The 23,627-nt window shown below is 36.9% G+C and overlaps 1 protein-coding gene across 1 annotated transcript in view; it reads left to right on the forward strand.

Annotated features, from left to right (window-relative positions):
- The window catches only part of Deaf1 (deformed epidermal autoregulatory factor 1), a 451,852-nt gene that overhangs the window by 343,557 nt on the left and 84,668 nt on the right, over positions 1–23,627 (forward strand). The window contains exon 5 of the mRNA XM_068345007.1: positions 21,691–21,820. Coding sequence (XP_068201108.1) covers positions 21,691–21,820 — 130 coding nt within the window. The remainder of the gene's footprint in view (positions 1–21,690; positions 21,821–23,627) is intronic.

Genomic DNA, 23,627 nt, shown 5'->3' on the forward strand with positions numbered 1-23,627 from the left:
CCATTTACTATATCTGTTTTACTGCTTCCTTTTCGTTTTGCTGTCCAATCTATTGTAGCTTATTCTTCATACTTCAATTGTGGGGTTTTCCCTTAGAGTCTGACCACAGAACTGAATGGCCGCCTAGTTCCATTACTTGGACTACCGCCCAAATTATATAAATTTAATCTAATCCATTCCTTGCTAGTTGAAACTGAAAGAATTTTTTATTTCTGTAATATCCAGAGACTCGGACTCACAGTAAGACTACTGTAAACTGTTGGGTTTGTGATGGAACAAGACTTTGTATTAGAAAAGGAAATTTTGCTACCAAGAATACAATCTCATAGCCTAAACACGAGAGGTGACTGCAGCTTGGACTATGACTAGACCTACACTGTCTTGGAATGAGAAGCCTAAATTCTTGTTATTTTAGATGCAGCAAGTCTTTTTCCTAGTGTATTTTTTTGTAATGCACAGAACATTTGGAGAAGGCCTGGACTGCATTGGTAATAGGAAATTAGCAGACCTAGAATATGCTGATGATGCTGTCCTTATTAGAAGAACACTGCAGGATTTGCAATGATTGCTTACCAGAATGCATGAAATATCACACGAGGTTGGGCTCAATATAGATAGAAGAAAGATATGATGAGAACAGAATATGCAATGGAAAAAGCAATATCATCTGAATGAGAAGGAATTAATGAGGGGGAATCATTTAAGTATTTAGTAGCTATTATCTCCAATACTGGGTCTTTAGAATTAAAGTTTAGTGAAAGACTGAAAAAAGGAAATTAGACAATGGCTAGGTTACGTACAATTTGGAAATCAAATTGCATGAAATTGCATAGAGAAATCAGATTATATATTAGTTTGGTGTGATTGGTGTTACTGTATGGACATAAGTCAGGTAAGACAATGAATCAATCTTCAACAGATTTAGTAGATTTGAGAACAAAGCCCTCAGAAGAATATTGGGAGTTAAATGGCAGGATAGTATTAGAAATGAAACTATAAGAGAGATTACACATGGGCCATATGTGGATGAGATCATGGTGAAGCGTAGATGGAGATGGTTTGGCCTGCTTTTGGCACTTCCCAATAGAGATTAGCTCTCCAAACCTTTACCTTGGCTCCACAAGGCACTAGAAGAGTTGGAAGACCCAGGCACACATGGCTGAGGGGTATGAAGCGTTAAGTAGGAGATGATAATGGAGAATTATTGAAATAAAAGTTCAATATAGGGACGACTGACAAAATCTAACAGAGGCCATTTGCGCCAATAGGCGTAGACGGAGATGATGATGATAATGATTTTTTTCTAATGCTGTCTGTAAGGAGACCACTCGATCTTTATTCCATTTTACATGAAACATTTCTGCAGGGATGCCATTGATTATAAGGCTCCTAACAACAATTTTTCTCTACCTTTTTACTTCCGCCTACGAAATTGGGAGGTGGTTATGTTTTGCACATGTTTGTCTTTTTGTCCTTTTGTCTGTTTGTTTGTTTGTAAACAACTTCCTGGCCATAATTTTAACCATAGAGTAGTGAAATTTTCAGGGATTAATTGTTATATGTTGATACGTGAAAGCGATTATAAATTGAAAGTTTAAGGACAAAGATCAAGGTCAAATTCTAGTAAAACGTCGACCGAATTACCCCCGCTTTCGCACATGGTTGTCACACAGTTTTCAAATATGCCTACGGCCTAAATTGATTCTGGGAAAGACAAGCTGGTTTCAAGAAACGAGTTCCCATGGCAGAGATCTACACTCTCAGAGTGCTTTTCTAGTTAATTTTGAATAGTATCAGATAGGTGTGCAAACCATTTGTTGAATGTATGCACAGACAACTAATTTTTATATGCAGGTACTTTGTATTCCCCTTGCATTCTTTAAAGAGACTTTCAAGTTGCCTGCTTCTACAGAGAGTTTAATCCCGAGAGACAACTTACAGTCAAATGATACACCTAGGTCATGAACTCTTTTAGATATCGAGTCCAAGTTGTTAATGATATTCATTTGGATGTCACCCAAATTTCTTATGTTTTTTCTTTCCTATCACTATAAGCTTAGTTTTATTTTCACTTAGTTTTGAACGTTTATATGTTTTTACTTTTAACTCTCTTCGGCTGTATAACTCATAGCGAGTGAATTTCTTTTTATGGCTCAGGTTACCAAGCCGGTCTCAAATTCTGTATCTGAGAAAAAGATGCAACCATTATTTTTGTCTTTCTAATAAATTAGCAGCCACAGAGAGAGAGAGAGAGAGAGAGAGAGAGAGAGAGAGAGAGAGAGAGAGAGAGGGGGGGGGGGGCCAATTGCTGTAGTAACAATAGGCTACATGTTGTCACGACTGGTGTTGGTGTCAGCCTTTTCACCTGTCGTAGCAGAGAGAGAGAGAGAGAGAGAGAGAGAGAGAGAGAGAGAGAGAGAGAGAGAGAGAGAGAGAGACGGGGCAGGGGGCAATTGCTGTAGTAACAATAGACTACATGTTGTCACGACTGGTGTTGGTGTCAGCCTTTTCACCTGTCGTAGCGAGAGAGAGAGAGAGAGAGAGAGAGAGAGAGAGAGAGAGAGAGAGAGAGAGAGAGAGAGAGAGAGAGAGAGAGAGAGAGGCAACTGCTAAAGTAACAATAGGCTATAATTTTTTCACGATTGGTGTTGGTGTCAGTCTTTCACCTGTCGCCAAGCGAAAGGACTATCATGCTATCATTGCTCTGGTCTCATGGAGAGATATGATCTTCCATTTTTCCACATCGATAAAATCTCTCTACAGTGATAGAAGATTGGTAGTTACTAGGTAGAAGTTAAGGCTTAGCTGTCAAAGGGCTTTGGTCCTGGAAAGTGTCAGTTTTATATGTCCATTGTACCACTAACTTTGAACATTATAACAGTAAATTTTGATACCACTTCTCTCTTTTGTCCATAAGATTTACTTAATATACTCCATGGTTGGAAAGATTTCATATGGCTCTAACATAACTATTAATTTTAAACATATGCTTTGCTAAAAGCCTTTATTTGTGAAACCCCGTTTGTTAAAAACTAGAAAAAAAAGTAATAAAATTGAAAGCTTGAAAAAGTCTTTATTCGTTGGAGATTATTATCTTCACCATATCCAATTTTCAGTAAAGTTATAGGTTTTCTTTTGCAACACCCAGGAACATAAAACGTAAGTGAAGATTTTTAACGGTTGTGATAAAAGAATTGGTGACAGCAGTTTAATAAAGGAATTAGACAAGGGGTTAGAAAGACAAGAGAAATGAAATACAGCGTTGAGTTTTTTACAATGAAAAATGTCATAAAGTATTGACACTGAGACCGAAGAATTTTGAATTCACCGGTCACTGTAGATTATGGTGATCTACATCAACATGAATTTGATATGGCAGTCACAGGATCAAGCAGAAGGGACAACATTCGGCACTTACCAGCTTTACCCCGTTTACCAACATAGGTCTGTTCGGATTACTTTCCTTACAGAGGATATTCCCACCTTTCAGCTTACTGAACCTCCGTTTGGGAAAAACATTTGTACCATTGAGGCTATTTTGTAAAGATTGGAAGTGGCAACAGCAGAAGATTTCTGGACTTAGACTATGAAGATCATGGTATTAAAACTAAGAACTGGTAGTAAGGCGAAAGATGAAGTAGTGAAAGACAAAACTACATCACAATAAAACAGTAGCCTGCACTTCATGGTTACCTTGAACAGAAATTCAGCACTGCTCCTTAATCCATACAACGGTATCTCAGCAGTTACCTACTAAGTTAGAATCAGAGAATAATTATAACTTTTATCCACACATCTCACAAGAAATGGATGAGGTCCTCAGGGCAAATCGCTCGTTAGAAGACCTAGAGCTGTGAATTCGAACCTGGATGGAAAAATGCTTCCATTTAATGTAATACACCCCTTTTTTGAACTGATGCCCTTACAAAGGCTATGAATCAGATCGCAACTCTTTTGCTCACCAAGAAAGAAAGGGAGAAAGTGATTGACTGAAGGAGAAACCTGCATAGGAGGTCAAAAAGAAGGAACGAGTACACGAGGGAGCAACAACTATGACCATCAAGCTCAGGATAGCCAGGAGAAGAAACATGACAACAGGGACTTTAGTGAGTCTCAGACATGCAGCAATTGAAAAAGAAAAGGACATACTCAGGACAGATGTCCCCAACAGTGAGTATATGCCAGATGTTACCATTGTGGGAAGTTGGGGCGCATGTGGAGAAGTTTACCAGCCCCCATCACTGGAGCATCAGGTTGCTTTAGGAGGCTGGATACCATTATACAACCTCCTCCTCGCCCCAATCCAGATTATTCCCCATTGAGATATCCTCAACCACGCTGACAATAGATTTATCCTCCGCCGGAGCATCATGGAGCATTATACTCATTTCAGAAGAAGAAAAGAAAACTCTTGTTCGTCAACCCATCATTAACCTCGATATATCAGGTTGTATCTATCCAGTCTTCTTTATAAGATCCTCCATGTCTTTAATTTCTAAAATAAAAGAACAGTTAATATTATTATTATTATTATTATTATTATTATTATTATTATTATTATTATTATTATTATTATTATTATTATTATGAGGATGACTAGCTAAGCTACAACCCTATTTGGAAAAGAAGGATGGTATAAGCCCGAGGGCTCCAACAGAAAAATAGCCCTGTGAGGAAAGGAAATAAGGAAATAAACTGCATTGGAAGTAAAAAATGACTAATATAAAATATCTCAAGATCAGTAACAACGCAAAGTTTATCTGACATAAAAGAGACTTATGTCAGCCTCTTTAGCATAAAAACATTCCCTGCGAGTTTGAATTTCTGAAGTTCCACCGATTCAGCCGCCCGGTTAGGAAGATCCTCCTACCATCTGATCACAACTGGAAAAAACTAATAGAATACTCTGTAGTATTGAGCATTATGATGGAGAAGACATGAATTTTAGAATTAACTGCATACATGTGAAGAAATTTTCTTCACCCTTCTTCTTTCCTTTTGTATTTTAATCTCGTACCCAATATTGTAGTCACCCCTGAAACTTTTGCTACCATACTTTTTTTTTTTTTACCGAAACAGGGGTAGACTGCGCTAATTTAACTCGTTGATAATGTAGTACGCCATGTCCTTGACGTCACAGCGTAAAAACGCAACAAAAGCCTTACGCCAGTGTACGATGGTTCTTTCCTTAAACTTCAAGTGTTGAGATAAATTATTACACTGGTTTCAAATATAAATTTAATACTGCTGACTTATAAGCAGCTTTTATATCTTCAGAACCAATTCAGGTCTTATTAATTTTAAGATGTATGCCCGTAACATCAGCCTTTTGCTGCTTCTTCATTCAAGTTATTAATTTTAATAAGCTAGAATAGATAGCATTACTAGGTATGTATAGTCCCGTAGAGCAGCAAGATTTCTCTTCGTATTTGGCTCTTACTCACTCTTTACAATGTTACATTACTCTGCCCGTAAGTCCCTATATAGCACCTCAGCTGGGTTATCCTACGCCCAATGACCCTCCACCACTGGAACCTGAACCCAGGTGAGCCCACGCAACCTAAAGGTCGGCCCATTTGTTTACGCACTGCAGATCTGACCTGATGGGCAATCTGCATTGCCCTGGCTCACCCCCACTCGACTCCAACCAGGCAGAGGAAATAGGCCCACTGGTATCCTGTCAGCTAGAGAGAGGGAAGAAGAGAATCCAGGGACCTGGGCCAGCAATACCCGATCTGCCAAGAAGGGAGGATTCCAGGGGTAGGCTAGAGGATGAAGGGTGCATACTATCAACGGCAATTTACAAGCAAACAAGCTGTAAGAGCCATTTAAGGACAAGGGCTGTCTTTCAAGTAAGGAGTGCAGGTAAATCACATGGCCACTCATATTTCCTCCATTTTAGATCAGGTTAGATTACTTTTTGCTGGATTTAGGTTTAACTGGCTTTTACATATTTTTGGGCAAAATGCGTGGGATTTGCTGTACAAATTTTGTGTATAACACTTGCTTTAGTGACTTGTGCAGTCTCGTGTCAAAAGACCACTTGTCCAACCCCATTATAATCCTTTGCTATTGCAAGAGACCTCGAGTTACGCATGGTTTGATTGCCTTTTGATTTTGATAATTTACATTTGTTTTATCTAATTTTTTGCTTGTATAACCTCTTTTGCTGCTATTAAGATGTCCGAGTTTTTTCAATGTAATTTTTGTGTAATAAAATAACTAGATTAAGTTAATTACACCATTTTGTATTACTCCTTTTTTTTATTGATTATGTCTAACATGAATATCTAATCTCGGGACAGTATACCCGATGTATTGAAAGGAGTAAGTCTAAATACCTTAAGAGTAATAGTTTGTTAGCAAATGACTTATTATTCACTCTATGCTTCGAAGGTAAAGATCCTCATCTTTTACTTATACTTTACTGCTCTACATCACTGCTCCCTCCATTGCCATTGTCTCAATAATTTCATTATGTAAAATTCCTGTCGAGCATCTCACTGGAGTCCCTGAGACAGAGCCAAAACAGAGCTTAAGAGTAAAATAGCTTTAGACCTGACAAAGCTAAGGTAGGCCATCAAATTACTTTTATTTTACGTGTAGAGTTTTCAGTCATCTGGACAGAGTACAGTTTTTTTTTTTACATTTAGAGTGAAGGTATGTGAACTTTGTCAAAGTTATTAACAGGATATTTTTGCCTTGAGTAATATTGCTCCTTTTTCTCCCCTGCTGATTGATATTTACTTATATGGTTTAGGGAGACTCTCCCGGAATGTTTAATTCCCACTTAACAATTGAATAAAAATAAACATGAATTCTCTACACGAGCGGTCCTTCGAACCAAATCTTTTACCTTCGACCTATGAAGCATTAATGTAAATCATCTTGATCAAGCATTCATTACCTCACTATATCACTTTAATTCACACTCACTAGCCAGTTTGTCGAATGTCTAAAGCCCAGACTTTAATTATTGGGAAGAGAGATTTGTAGTCATAATGATCTTTTTGTATTGACCACGAGTTTAAGGAAAAATCTGTGTAACCAGGTTAGTTTGTTTCTTGAATGTTCTTTACATTTTTACATAGGAACTTTGTTTTTGTCTCGATTCCGTTCAACTATGTATTGTGGCATGTCTGTTCATAACCAGAAAGTTCTAAGCTACTTGAACTAAGGTTTTTGTGTTGTTCAGATGTCCATCTTTTCTGCTCAATGAGAGCACCAGTGTACTTGTTCTGTTTAATAATTTTGTCAGGTAACAATTAGTTTGTATCACTTTGTACCTTGGTTTACCTTTTCTTATTTCGTTTATCTTCCCTAACTTTTCTAACTAACGTTCCCTGTATGCCTAGCATTTGTCGTTGTCCTACAGAGAGAATTTGGCCCACCATAATTTTAAGTTTTCTTACAAGTAGGGTAGAACTTAATTTCACCAAGTCTGTTTCAATACACATCTTTATTCTGAGATGGCGGAGCTTGTTTACAACCCAAACTAGAGGGTACTTATTTGCTGTTTACCATATGTAACTCGCTGTGTGTTGTTTCATTAACTTTTATTTATAACTTCATCGTTTAACACTTACATGCGCGACATTGATTTAATCTTTATCCCCTGTGTGGGGGAAGTTTGGTATTTGTCCTCTGTGCGAGGAAAATTGTGTTGTCCTTTTCGTAAGGAGATTTGTGTTTATCTTTCATCTGAGGAGAGTTTATGTTTGGCGTCTGTGCGAGGAGGTTTAACCTCACCCCCTGCGTGGGGAAAATTAGTGTGTCCTTCGCTTAAGGAAACTATGCCTAGCCTGTACGTGTTACCTCTGTATGAGGGAATATATTGATCTTTGTCCGTTTGTAAGTGTAAATTCGTTTGTTTGTTTCATAAGGTTTTTTTTTTTTTTTTTTTTTTTTTTTTTGTCCTTTTAGCCATTAGATTTGTTTTATCTCCTTGTGAGGAAATTTTCATGTTGTTAACCTCTATGAGAGAGCACATTTTACATTTAAGTGCCCCCATTTATTTTTTGAATCGTTTGGTGGTCACCTCAGTATGCCTGCAGCCGTGAAACCGTCACAACAACAGCGTCAGCCTTGACGTGTTATTTTAACTTTTAACTTTAATTTTTCATCTCATATGCCCATTTGCTTTTCAACGTGTTTTATGCTCATCATGAGTAGCTTAATTCATTCAGTTATCGCCTTATACGGATATAATGAATTTAGTAATGTGTTCAACATCACGTGACCGAGCATCGTCTACTTTGCTGGCCCGGTCAGTTTGAATTTTAAAGTAGTTTTGCGATTTACATTTATTTTGTCATTTACTTTTACTTTTACTTTGATGGCTGCTTTTCCGGTCCCATACAACAGGGAAACCCCGCTCTCTACAGGACCTTCACTGTCGTTTTACCTTGTTTGTTCAGAGTAATTCAATGTTTCATATCATGTATTGTTCATTTACTGTTAAATCGTCACTATCAAAGGACTCATGAAATAAGAAAGTCTTCAGTTTCCTCTTGAAAACCTTAATGTCTTCAATCATTCGAAAGTTTCGTGGGAGCGTGTTATATAGTCTCGGGGCCGCATATTTAAAGGCTCTGGAGCCTAAAGTAGACATAAATCTAGGTTCCAACAGTTTGAAGCAATCTGTAACTAATCCTGTGTCGACATGATTTGTTGGCTGCACAATATGTAGCAAATCTCTTAAGTATTTTGGACAACCGGTTCTGATAACTTGGTGGGTTATTGTACATTTTGAATTAAATTCTCGCTTTAATCGGCATCCAGTGTAAATCGATTAGTGTAGGGGAGATCCTTTCTCTAGGTGGTACACCTTTTATCATTCTTGCTCCTCTGTTTATTATGTTTTGTAATTTCTTAAGTTGGACTTTTGGTAAATTATAATAGATAGGGTTGCAGTAGTCAATCCTGGTAATAACACAGTTTATCACAAGTTTCTTTACAGAATTTCCGTCCAGGTACTTTTTTTTTTTATAAACGCAATATATCTTAGATGATAACCAGCAGTTTTTATTACATTATTTATTTGGGCATATAGAGACAGGTTACAGTCAAGAAATACACCTAGATATCGAACTTTTCTAGATATCGGCACCGACTCATTATTTATGTTCATTTGAATATCACTCAAGTTTCTCACGCGGCTTGTCTTGCCCACCACCATGAATTCAGTTTTGTTCTCATTTAATTTTAGTTGTTTAAATATCATCCATTCCCCAACACTATCAAGGATTTGGTTTAGAGTTTCAGTAGTGTCATGTATATCATTTATGGAGAAGAAAAATTGTGTGTCATCTGCAAATAGTTTAAACTTCACGCCATGCCTTTGTAGCATTTTCGATAGACCAATTGTATAGATGCGGAATAAGATTGGACCAAGTACACTCCCCTGGGGTACCCCTCTGTTTAAGGGTTCATATGATGAATAAGAGTTTCCAATTTGTACACAGTAATTTCTACCAACTAAGTAGTCTTTTAGGTATTCGAAGGCTTGATCTTCAACGCCGATGGACCGTAGATCATATAGTAGCAGTTCATGCACTACTGTATCAAAAGCAGCACTGAGATCGAGCAGTAGTAAGATACCACATTTATTTTCATCCATCATTTCTAGTATATCATTTACAACAGAGCAGAGGGCTGTCTCCGTAGAGTATAGTTTTCTGTAAGCAGATTGGTTGTCAGGCAAAGCTTCTATTACTTCTTAGTGGCTGACTAGTTGTTCAAGAATTACATATTCAAGTACTTTTGAGACAAAGGATAGATTTTAAATAGGTCTATATGAGCTTAATTCCTTATAGTCCAGTTCATTTTTCAGAACTGGTGTGACTCTAGCCATTTTCTCAGATTTAGGAAACTTACATTTATCAATGCTTGCATTTGCTATTCTCGTTATTATTTCGGCTAGACTAGAAAAGTCTGTCCCTCCAGTTACTTCAGATATTGGCATAGGATCGATTGCGCAATTTGTTTTCTTTGCTCTCTTGATAATTCTGGTGATGTCATCTTGTGTTATGTTAAATCGTATTGATTTTGTCTGTGCGCCTGGTGTATCATTAATCTGATGTTGAGTATTTACAAATGACCTGGTTATATTTTCAATTTTGTTTTTAAGGAATACTAGAAAATTATTTGCTAATTCCTGGTCACTGTAGCCATCAGGTAGCTTCTTTTTTTTTACATTTCCCATTATACCATTTACGAGACGATATTGCTTATTTATGTCTGATTCTGCTCCGGGGATTTTTCTCTTACAGTATTAACTTTTTTTCCTTCTTAGTAGGTAGTAATATTGACACGCAGCAGTTTTCTTTTCTACCCAAGTTCTTTCAGTTTTTAACCTATTCCACTTTCTTTCTTTAAAATTTTTTTCTCCCAGTGTGAGTAATTTTACATATTCAATTATCACGCTTGTAAATTTATAGTCTTATTTTCACGTTCCTTGATTTTTCTTTACAACTTTCACCATTCAGATTTACCCTTTGTTTAATTTTGTCGATTCCTTCTATCACACACGGTCAATCCAAGAAGGTGGATTTCACTCGTACCGTAAATAACCCTCCGCTGTCTAAGGCGGAAACGCTCAGCCCAGAAGAGATAAGTGTTCGGCTTAAGGAACAGGAAATAAAGTTCATATTTTTTGTAAACAATGCTGACTTAGGGCTTCATACTCTCGCTTCAGTTGATTTTCCGAGCATGGGTCCTGAATCAGTGGGTCATTTTAAAACCCTTTTTGGCAACGTAAGAGATAAACTTTGCAGTTATAAAACCTTTTGGAAATGTCTATACGACCATCCTATTGTTAAAAGTAAATCATCTCGTGCTTGCTGCCTATTCTAGGAAAATTGTGATTTCTTTTAATAGTCTTATGGCTCATTCTAATTTAACCATTAAACCCAATCAGTCTTGTTCCTTATCGGAGACACCTTCAGTGATGCACCCTGTTGTAAATCCTATTAACGGAAGTCCCCTAGTTGATACGTTGGAAGTCAAGCACAATGTTCTTAATTTTGCATTAGTTCCCCAACCCATTAATCTTCAAGTTTCAATACATTGGCAGCACATCACAAGATTAGTAAATTTACGTCAGTCCCTCCTGCTCCGTCCTCATTTCCAAGCCTTAAGTCACTGTTCAATCAGACCCAAACCCCTTTTGCTGTACCGCCTTTGACAGTGCGTACTGGAGGAAATACTGTTCATGGTCTCAACGTGAACCCCCCTAGAGGTATTGCTAAGGCCATCCAACCTAACTATGTGCATGAAGGTCAGCAAAGGCCTGTACCAGTAGACTATTCCATTAAGCCATTACCATCCCACGGACCAGTGCTCTCTTTGCCTGATTGTCCCATCCACAAGCCAGTAACTACCTCTCCAACTTGGGTTGCCACTAAACCATCCACTAAAGAATTTGAAACCCGCTTTCCGAGAGAGCTACATACTCGTAACGTTAAGACTTTAGAAGTCAGAAAGGATGAGCCATGCAAGGTTAACCTTAAGGTTTTAAGCAATCAGAAAGGAATCCCTAGCCATGACAGCGGGTTTAGCGAAGTTCACACATGTAGAACTTGCGCTAGAACTTAGAGCTGGTTTACGATTTACCTTGTTTGAGGACTTCGGTACTATGACCGTTGTAATTTATTTCTGTTTTTTTTCATTCAGCTGTATATGGTGCCACTTTAAGTTTTCATTTCTTTTGCCAAGTCATACAGCAGCATTTTCCCCACCAATACTCTGCTTTGGTTTCAAAGCATAAATTAAATTTTTGCTTTAAGTTATCACATTGTTACTACAATCCCCCTGACATCCTTCAGCTTGCGCTGAAACAGAGTAGAGCTTTGTTGAAGTGTACTGTCAATGCCTTACTTTCCAACGTTTCCTTTTAAGACGCTATTCAAGACTCTCGCGGTCAGAATTACGATGTCTCCATGCACCTAGTGTGTCTCTCTGTTTATCATTGAAACTAGTGTCACATAATTGTTCATATTTTAACACAGAGAAGGGAGTAGCTTTTCTCCCTTTCTCACTTGTTGAATGCAAAGTATTCATTACGCTTGTCACTTTATTTGCAAAAACTTTTAATGTTGAACATTGGATATCGGACTAGGACTGGGATTTGCCCCTATAATTTTGAATTTGTCATTGGCCGGACTTGTTGCTGAACTGGACTGTTATCGGCTCATGATTTGATAGTTCTCTCCTTACCCTTTGTGTGGGAAGTATTGTATTTTAATCATTCGATTACCTTTCCATTGTAGGATTAAATTTAACACTGCTCATTTACTTATATTAATGCTTCCATGAAGCATTGCCTGCGGTTTCAGTTTTCCCAGCAAAAACATTTATACATGACTTTCACTTGATTGAATTTAATCAACGCTAACAGCGTTTTAGTAACTTTAAACGAACGTTGATGTTAAGAATGATTTCACTCAATTGTTCATCCAGTAGATTTATCTCGCGCCTACTAACAAGTAGTTGAATTACATTTGCCAGAACTAACCCTTCTCTCATTTCTTCCTCCCTTTATCTCCAGGGTGTGAAGAATTTTTCTTCATTTTTCTTCTATCCTTTTGGTCTCGCTCCCAATATTGCAGTCACCCCTGACACTTTTGCTCCCATACTTTGTTTTCTTTACCGAAACACGGGTAGACTGCACTAATTTAACTAGTTGACAATACCGTACGCCGTGTGCATGATGTCACAGCGAAGAAACATTACAAAAGCCTTATGCCGGCGTAGGATAGTTCTTTCCTTAAACTACGTGTGTCAAGATGAATTATTACACTGGTTTTGAATGTAATTCTAATACTGCTGACTTATGAGCAGTTTTTATCTCTTCAGTACCAATTCAGGTCTGATTAATTTTAAGATGTATGCCCATAGCACCAGCCCTTTGCTACTTACTCAATAAAGTTATTAATTTTTAGTAAGCTAGAATAGGTAGGATTACTAGGTATGTATAGTCTCGTAGAGCTGCAAGATTTCTCTTCGTATTTTGCACAAAATCCTGCCTCCTACTCACTCCTTGCAACGTTTTATTATCCTTCCCAAAATACTGATATGGCACCTCAGCTGGGTTATCCTACACCCACTGACCCTCACCTGTTTGAAAGCTAAACCCAGGTGAGCCCACGCGACCTAAAGGTCGGCCCATTCATTCATGTACTGCAGATCTAACCTGACGGGCAATCTGCATTGCTGTGGCTCACCTCCACTCGACTCCCACCAAACAGAGAACATAGAAGCAGAGCACTGGTATCCTGTCAGCTAGAGAGAGGTAAGAAGAGGATCCAGGGAACTGTGCCAGCGATACCCGATCTGCCAAGAAGGGAGGATTCCAGGGGTGCGCCAAAGGACGAAGGATGCAAACTATCCATTCAATGGCATTTTAAAAGCAAACAAGTTGTAACAATCATTTAAGGACAAGGGCTTCATTTCAAGTAAGGAGTGCAGGAAAATCAGGTGGCCACTTTGAGTTGAGTAGTTGAGCCGCTGAGGTCTGGATTCGTTTTGCGCGGAGCTCCTTTCAACACTCGCCCTGAGTCGTGTTTTAGCTTTTGTTTCTCGCATAGAATATTGTTGAAAAGATATTAGTTAATCTTATGGAGAAACCTAAGTGAGAGAGAAACAATACACCATGTTTGTCCCTAACTATTTCTAACTCATATGTGAAACCACGGAGGAAGACCGGAAAAAATGGATAGGATGTGATTGTAATAGATTCTATCATAAGTAATGTGTGTATATAGTGACAGGCATCACTGATAATAAACGAAAAACCTAGATTGGTTATGCCCACACTGCATAGGTGAAGCCAGACAAGCCAATTTATATATATCAAAATTGAAGGAAGATGTGAATATAAGAGAGGATGCCCTGAGCGAACAAGACTTGAGATTCGCTGAATTGAAAAACAAACTTGCAGACCTTAGCACACATGCAGCAAATTCCACCCAGACTACTTGCCTCACTGAAAAAGTTGATAATCTTGCTTTGAATATGGAATCAATTAAGGCAACACTTCAATCATTGATGGGCCCGAAACCGGAGAAAACGACATATGCTGACAAAGTTAAGGAAAAAAATCTCTTGGTAATTATATAAACAAATACAACAACTAAAATTGCTGAAAGAAAACACGAGGTTCAACAGACACTTAAAGACATTCTTATACTTAACACAAGGTAGTTGAGCCACTGAGGTGTGGTCTTGTTTTGTGTGGAGCTCCGTTCAACGCCCCCCTTGAGTCATGTTTTAGCTTTTGTTTCTCGCTTAGAAACATAAGTGAGAAGAAACAGTACCCTATGTCTGTTCCTAACTATTTCTGCCTCATATGTGAAGCCACGAGAGAGACCGGAAAAATAGATAGGATGTGATTGCAATAAATTCTATCATAAGAAATGTGTGTATTTAGTGGCAGACATCACTGATAACAAACGAAATAATGTAGATTGATTATGCCCATACTGCATAGGTGAAGCCAGACAATCCAATTTATATATATCAAAATTAAAGGAAGATGTGAATATGAGAGAAGAGGCCCTGGGCGAACAAGACGTGAGAATCGATGAATTGGAAAACAAACTTGCAGACCTTAGTACACATGCAGTAAATTCCACCCAGACTACTGACCTCACTGAGAAAGTTGATAATCTTGTTATGAATATTGAATTGATTAAGGCAACACTTCAATCATTGATGGACCCAAAACCGGAGAAAACGACATATGATGACAAAGTTAAGGAAAAAAATCTGCTGGTAATTAAATCAACAAATACAACAACTAAAATTACTGAAATAAAAAACACGAGGTTGATCAGGCACTTAAAGACATTTCTATACTTAACTTGAGGTCACCTTCGAATAGAAATGTTGTTGTAAACTTTGCAAACAAAATGATCGGAGAAGAGGCTGCAAACAAAATTCAGACATTCGTTGCCGACACCGCAACGAAAAAGATTCCAGAACTAAAATAAATTATAATGATATGCAATGTGTACAATGATGAATATGATGTATTAAATGCTTTGATTCAAAGAAATCGTTGCCTGGACCAAATTCAAAGTATATAAAAGAAGATAAGTGCAGTCCTGATAGGACTACCCACTATGTGCTGAAATGTGATCTTGAAGTTCAGAAGGCTATTCATGATAATGGGGACAACGTTTTGTAACGACGGGATACTTATATGTGATAGGTACCATGTGATTACCTGCTACCACTGTCAGAGGTATGAATATCTTGAAAAAAATTGCAATTCTAAGAATGATGATAGTCTGCGGGAAATGTTCAGGAAAACATTCCACCAAGGAGCGTAATTTGCAAGTGTCAAAGTGTATTAACTGCGCAAAGTTAAAAGAAACCAAGTGACCACATAGTAAATTTTAGACTGCAAAGCTTATGACTTGGAACTGAAAAGACTTGCAGAAAATACTGATCATGGTTACTAAGGACGTCATAAACTGTGGCTATGTAAATATACAATATGTAGGTAATAAAACTATTCAAATTCGAGAATTGATAAACAAGAAATGTTTGGACATACTAGCATTATCTGAAACATGGTCTCATAACTTTGACAAGACTAAGATCACTCTGAGAAAGGGTAGGTCTGGTGCGGGTGTCGGACTCTTTATTCATAAAAGTTACCCAAATCTCAGAATGTTAAAAAAGAACTAGTGTAACAAGCTTTGAATATATAAGAATAAACAGTACGCCAAAAAAAAAAAAAATATCCTTTGTAACAGTCTACAAATCTTCAAGAACAAACTCTAGTATCCTTTTTCAAGAATTCAGTGCATTTATTGAGATGATTATCATGGAGAAAAATGAATTAGTTATATGTGGGGACTTCAATTTTTGGATGGATGAAGTATCAAATCCCGAAGCATTTGCATTTAGTGAGTTATTAGAATTACATCGACTATTGAATAATGTTGACTGTGCAACTACCTTAACGTTGGACCTAGTTTTGAGTGATTGAATGAATAATATTGTATCTGAAATAAATATCGAAGAGAAATGTACTATCTCCCCAGTGCACAAACTTATTACGTTTAGTCTACCTCTGCAGAAACATGCAGTGGTAAAGAAAATAAATTTTAGACACAAATCAAGTTACAAAGTAAATAAACGATACTATCAACATTCCCTGTGATCATGATAACCAACGTCTATTGGGAGCTGTGTGTGTTAACTGTCTTACGATCACTTCTAATAAAGTGAATAAAAGTGAATATGATACCATGTGCCCACCGATGGAAAAGACTATAACTGTTAAAGACCAATCTCCTTGGTTTGACGGAGAGACTTTAGTGAAAAAGAGGGAAAAAGGTGTAAAGAAAGAAAGTGAAATCGGTTAAAAACTGAAAGTATATGGGTAGAATACAAAACTGCTACGTGTCAATATAACTACCTACTAAGAAGAAAAAAGTGAATACTATAAGAGAAAAATCCCCGAAGCAGTAACAGACATAGATAAGTTATATCGTCTTGTAAATGGTATAATGAGTAGTGTAAACAAAAAGAAGCTACCTGATGGATATAGTGACCAGGAACTAGAAAATTATATTCTAGTATTCTTTATAAAAAAAAAAAAATTAAAATATAACAAGGTGATTTGTAAATTCTCAACATCAGATTAATGATACACCTGACACACCAACAAAATTAATAAGATTTAACATCATAACACAAAATGACATCACCAGGATTATCAAGAGAGCAAAGAAAAACTGCGCGATCGATCCTATGCCAATATCTGAAATAATTGGAGAGGAAAACTTTTCTAGTCTAGCTGAAATGATAATGAGAATAGCAAATGTAATCATTGCAGAATGTAATTCACACCAGTTCTGAAAAATGCTCTGAACTACCAGGAATTAAGCTTATATAGGCCTATTTCAAATCTATCCTTTGTTGCTAAAGTGCTTGAATACGTAATTTTTGAACTAGTCAGTCACTTAGAAGTAAAAGAAGCTTTGCCTGACAACCAATCTGCTTACAGAAAACTATACTCTACGGAGACAGCCATCTTCTCTGTTGTAAAGGATATGCTGGAAATGATGGATGAAAATAAATATGGTATATGAATATTAATTGATCTAATTACGGCTTTTGATAGTTGTGCATGAACTGCTACTAAATGACCTACGGTGCATCGGTGTTAAAGATCAAGCTTTTGAATACCTAAAAGACTACTTGGTTGGTAGAAATTATTGTGTACAAATTGGAAACTCTTATTCATCATATGAACCTTTAAACCGAGGGATACCCCAGGGGAGTGTTGTTAGGCCCAATCATTTTCTGCATCTATACTATTGGTGTATAAAAAATATTTCAAAGGCATGGTGTGAAGTTCAAACTATTTGCGGATGACACACAATTTTACTTCTCCATAAATGATATAGATGACACTACTGAAACTAAACCGAATCCTTGTTAGTGTTAGAGAATGGATGACAATTAAACAACTAAAATTAAATGAGAACAAATCTGAGTTCATGGTGATGGGTAAGAGAAACCGTGAGAAGCTTGGGTGATATTCGATTGAACATAAATAATGACTCAGTGCCGATATCTAGTAAAGTTCGTGATCTAGGAGTATTTCTTTATTGTAACTTATCTCTCAATGCCCACATAAATATTGTAGTAAAAACTGCTGGTTATCATCTAAGAAATATTGCTTATATAAAAAAGTACCTGGATGAAAATTCTGTAAAGAAACTTGTGATAAACTGAGTTGTTACCAGTATTGACTACTGCAACTCCATTTATTATAATTTACCAAAAGCACAACTTAAGAAATTACTAAACATATTAAACAGAGGAGAAAGACTGGTAAAAGGTGTCCTACCTAGAGAAAGGATCACCCCTACTAATTGATTTACACTGGCTGCTGATTAAATTGAGAATCTATTTCAAAATATGTACAATAACCCATCAAGTTATCAGAACCGGTCGTCCATAATACTGAAGAGAATTGCTACATAATGTGCAGCCAACAAATTGTGTGGACATGGGAATAGTTACAGATGGTTTCAAACTATTAGAAACTAGATATATGTCTACTGTAGGTTCCAGATTCTTTAAATATGTGGCCCGAGACTATACACTAAGCTCCCACGAGACATCCGAATGATTGAAGACATTAAGGCTTTCAAGAGGAAACTGAAGACTTTCTTATTCCGCGAGTCATATGGCAGTGCCGATTTCACAGTAAAGTTAAGGTCCCCCATTTTAGATTAGCTTAAATTATTATATCATTGATTTAGGTTTAATGGGCTTTTAAATATTTCGGGCTGAGTGCGTGGGATTTAGTGTACAAATTTTGTGTATAACATTTGCTATAGAGACTATTACAGTCTCGGGTAAAAAAACCACGTGTCCGACCGCATTACAATCATTTGCTGTTGCAAGAGAACTCGAGTCACACATATTTTGATTGCCTTTTGATTTTGCTAAGTTGCATTGGTTTTATTTAGTTTTTTGCTCGTTTAACCTCTTTTGCTGCTGTTAAGATGTCCGATTTTTTTTAAATGTAAATTTTATGTAATAAAATAACTAGATTAAGTTAATTACATCCTTTTGTATTACTACTCCCTTTTCTTATGGATTATATCTAACATTAATATTTAATCTCGGGACAGTAAACCCGATATATTGAAATGCGTAAGTCTAAATACCTTAAGAGTAATAGTGTATTAGCAAGTGACTTAGTATTCATTGTATGCTTTGAAGGTAAAGTTCCTTATCTTTTACTTATACTTTACTATACTACATCACTGCTCCCTTCATTGCCATTGTCTCAATAATTTCATAACATAAAATTCCTGTCCAGCATCTCATTGGGGTCCATGGGACGGAGCCGAAATAGAGCCTATAAGAGTGAGATAGCTTTAGACCTGACAAAGCTAAGGTAGGCCATCAGGCCTCCGGACAGAGTACAGTTTTTTTTTTTTTGCATCTAGAGTGAAAGTATGTGAACTACACCATCAAAGTTATTAACAGGGTGTTTTGGCCTTGAGTGATAGTGCTCCTTTTCCTCCCCTGCTGATCTTTAATTATATGGTGTAGGAAGACTTTCCTGGAATAACAAGGGCCCACTCACCAATTAAAAAAAAAAAAAAATATATATATATATATATTTATATATATATATACACACACACACACACACACACACACACACACATATATATATATATATATATATATATATATATATATATATATATATATATATATATATATATATATATATATATATATATATATATATATATAGTTTCTCCACAATTCCCACAGTAGTGCTATGTACAGGTTGGTGCCATGTGGGAAGATCTGAATGCAAAGTATAGTCAGAATTATGAAAAATCTTGTGCAACATGCATAACGAACTATTTGAATGACGGTGCCAAAATTTAATATCTATGTCAAGAATAAGAAATTTAGTGGACCTCAAGTTCTTCCAACAAATTAAGAGGAGAGTCACCAGCTGAAGATCAGACAGTTCCCTTTATTCGATCGTCGGAGGTTATTAAATGTGGATAAGTGGGAGGCAATATTTTTTGGGGCATACTTCTTTCATTCAACATTTTGAAATTTTGGAAGATTCCATTATTTCGAATTTTTATGTCATGCCAGTTTTGGGTATTTCAGGTGTTAAAGCCATCCTCGGTATAGGTGCTATTGTAAATTGGGTATCTGGATTGGTTGGAAGTGCGGTGATAATTTATCTTGATGATATAATTAACGCAAGCTTTGTTTCAGGGTAGTTTACTTTTTCCAAATTTAAGGAGGGAATTGATAGTTACCTGTGATTAAGCGATATAGCTATTGGTGGAATTATTGAATAAATTAATAATAATGAATCATATTTACTGCTTCAACACTAATCCTGCCATCAGTGATATTAACAAAAGAAATTCATTTTGAGATTGATCTAATATTAAGAATTGGTATATTTTTGAGTACTTTTTCAAACTAATTATTCCTAACGGTGATTCTAGTTGATGTTTGTGTTGATTTGATTAGTACGAGGTATTTTCTTTACCGTGTTCAGCATGTCATCAGTGTTTGAAATGTTAATTTATTCAATTTTCTTCGTTAGATTTCAAATTTCTCCGTAAGATTATTTGCTTGCATGCTCTTCATTGTAACGTTTTTTTATCTGTAGCCCCTCTTCCATTTTTTATATTTATTCCCTCCATATCTTCCTGTTTTTTATTGTAATTTTGGCTTTATCTACACACTCAGGACAAAGCCATAGCATTTTCTCCATATTTACATCACGGGTGTTAGAATCTACATAGCCACATTTCTGGTAGTAACTATCACAAAAATTGCATCTTATCCAATTGTTTGTCCTTTCCCTTTGGAGATCCACAAGAGCGGCAATTTCCCTTAATGATGTAGTTTTATTTACCTTAAGAACACTACTATTTTAGAAGCATTTATCTGCGAAAATAAGTGAGAACAACTTGGAGAGAGAGAGAGAGAGAGAGAGAGAGAGAGAGAGAGAGAGAGAGAGAGAGAGAGAGAGAGAGAGAGAGAGAGAGAGAGAGAGAGAGTTACAAGGATTTTTAATGTCTCAACAGACATTTCAGTCCAATCGTGGAGACTCCATTTGCTCTTTGGTAGAGCAATTTAGTATAAGCATTTAGAGAGTTCACATGATCTTATCTAACTTATGCTTGAACTCGTTTACCGTGTTACTGTTTACTACATCCAGTCGAAGTCTATTCTAAGTATTTGCTATTGTGTATGTAAAGAAATTGCCACATTGAACAGTGTTGTATCTTTTCAATTCCAGTTTTATCCACTACTTCTGGACTGATTTGTGCTAGGCGTGAATGGATTGTTGTAATCTATATTTGTTATTCCTTTAAGAACATTGAATGCCTCTATTAACTGTCCCCTTAGTCGTCGAGTTTGCAGATCAAATAAGTTCAAGCGATCCATCCTCAGTCTATATCCAAATTGCCTTAGTGTTGGAATTAGTTTGGTGGCCCTAGCTTGTACTGCTTCTAGCCTATCTATATCCTTCTGAATACTTGGAGCCCAGAATTGGACTACGGATTCTAGATGGGATCTTACTAATGTGTATAGCTGTTGTACAGTGACTTTGTTTATGTATTTGATTTGTCTCTTTATGTAACCAATTAGTTTTTGTGCTTTCTTTTCAGCTTTTATGTTCTGTGTGGAGAGAGAGAGAGAGAGAGAGAGAGAGAGAGAGAGAGAGAGAGAGAGAGAGAGAGAGAGAGAGAGAGAGAGAGAGAGAGAGAGAGAGAGAGAGAAGTTGATATCCACGAAGTCCACGGGCAAATTTGATCAAGGAAACTAAACTTTTCAGATCTGTTTCCTAAGCTTTTTATCTGGACTTATTCCCTTGATTGATTGAAGTCATATATATGACTTTCGTGATATACTCCCAGGATTAACCAGCTTTCGTGAACAACAGGTCAAGCCGTTAGAAAATCCACTTGTCTCTCATGATAAGGAACTCGATTTGTTTTACTCTACCAGACATTAGGATACATAATACAGAACTTATTTCAAATTCTAATTGTTTGTATCTTTTGGTGTGTGGCATACATACGTGTAGGCCTATATTTGTTTTCCTTGTCGTTATTATATGCTATTTATGTTGCTATTTTGTCTTTAACTTCATTCCAGGCAGGTACAGTACGGCTGCATCGACCATACAAGCGCAAAAGACGAGATAAGATTTTTCTTAGCACAGACTTAACTGCAAAAGTCCTCAAGGGCACGGTCTCAGAGGAACCGGGATCAACCACATCAACAGGTAAATGGAAAACCATATCTATAGTTAATGATTATATCACCGATTGTTGAGAATGCATTTTTGACCCACCTTCTTGTGCCAATGTTTAAACTGGTGGTATCCGCTTCGAAAATAACTATAAACTTTGCTGTTACAGATAATAACTTTAGCCGAGCTGTTTATATATTTTGCTCAGGCAGTTCAAGGGACCAACATATTCTGACTGATTGGGTACGAATTTGCAATTTGGTTTGATAAAAAAATAAGATAACATCGTGACCTTTAGTGCTATTTTTTATGACAATCTGTGGTCTGATAACAGAATAACATTCCACCATGCCATTCAGTGTTGTTCTTTATATGACAATCAGTCTGGAATTATTAGACAACAGTATAGCCTACAGACACAGGATTAACAAAGTTAAATTTCCTGTACTCGCAGTTACAAACTTAAAAATTACTCTGATTACTTGTATATTTTATTACAGATTGATAAATTGGCAAGCTTGTGACGACTCGCATTAGTATTAGTTTTGTAAATTTAATTTTTATCAACGTTAAGTTTTCATCAATGTTCAAAGCAGTAGCCTACCTGTGACCCCTTCCCTTTTATAGTAAGTGAATAATTGGAGCTTGCTCTACTAGTTCTAAATTGAAGCCTTTCAATGGAATAAACGGATTTTGAGCGAAGCGAAAAATCTATTTTTGGGTGAGATAGCCATGGCGTCCTGATGGAAGGTTCCTGTTTTGGTAGCTTTCTTGGGTATAAGACTACTAAGATATTCCCAGAGAATTTAACCACAGGTTATCACAGAATTCTAACTTCTGGAGCGAGTATCTCAAAGGTTTCCCTTTAAGACATCGTAATACAACAGGGGACACGCATGTCTGAACGTGCCACATAGCTATCTCCACCCCGAACAGAGTTAATGCTTCGGTGTGTAAGGGCTGAGAATAGCTGGGAGCCGTTCCACAGCTAATCTCACTCGTGGCTACTACTGATACTCGAGACGTAAACAAACGGACGCCATTGCTCTAATGACGTCACGCCCGTCTTTATCCTGACGCCAGTTGCTGCCCATCACCATGATACAATTGTGTAGGGTGGGAACAAAACTGGACGAAGTAGTAGGGAGGGTCCATCAGGACGCCATGGCTATCTCACCCAAAAATAGATTTTTCGCTTCGCTCAAAATCCGTTTTTTGGGCTCAAGCCATGGCGTCCTGATGGAAGAGTACCAGAGAATCAATGTATCGTGGTAGATTTTCCCCCAGTGTTAAGTGCCTAGGCATTGACAAAACAGCAAAGTAATCTTAGGTAAAGAACCATAGGAACGAAGTATCCTGCCCCCCATTGGTAGGAAGTTCCCATGGGCTATGCCGACGTCAAAGTGGTATTGAAGGGCTATTCATCCTGACAGAAGAACTTTTAAGAACTTAGAGATGAAGCAGAATGTTTGATATTTGTATAGGAACATTCTGAATTAGGCCAGTGGTGGTTGGGCACTGTGTATAGAGTTCATCTCTTGGTTATCAGAAGTAAGTATTCGTGTAGGAACCTTACTGAGACAGGGTGAATATAATTTAGGATTAGACATCTTAAATTCTTCATGACCATAAGAGAGGAGGAATAAATAAAACTATGACAGTATGTATTTCATAGTAGGTAGGAGCTGAAAGAGACGCATAAGTAATAAAATAGAAATTTTATTTCACAATGCAGAAATTAAATAATTTACAGCAAAAGTAAAGTTCATTTACAGTAATAATAATGTACATAGAAATAAAGGCTTGCTCTTGAATCTGAAAAGGAATTTCAGGATTAGTA

Source organism: Palaemon carinicauda, chromosome 21, assembly GCF_036898095.1.
Source record: "Palaemon carinicauda isolate YSFRI2023 chromosome 21, ASM3689809v2, whole genome shotgun sequence".
NCBI lineage: Eukaryota > Metazoa > Arthropoda > Malacostraca > Decapoda > Palaemonidae > Palaemon > Palaemon carinicauda.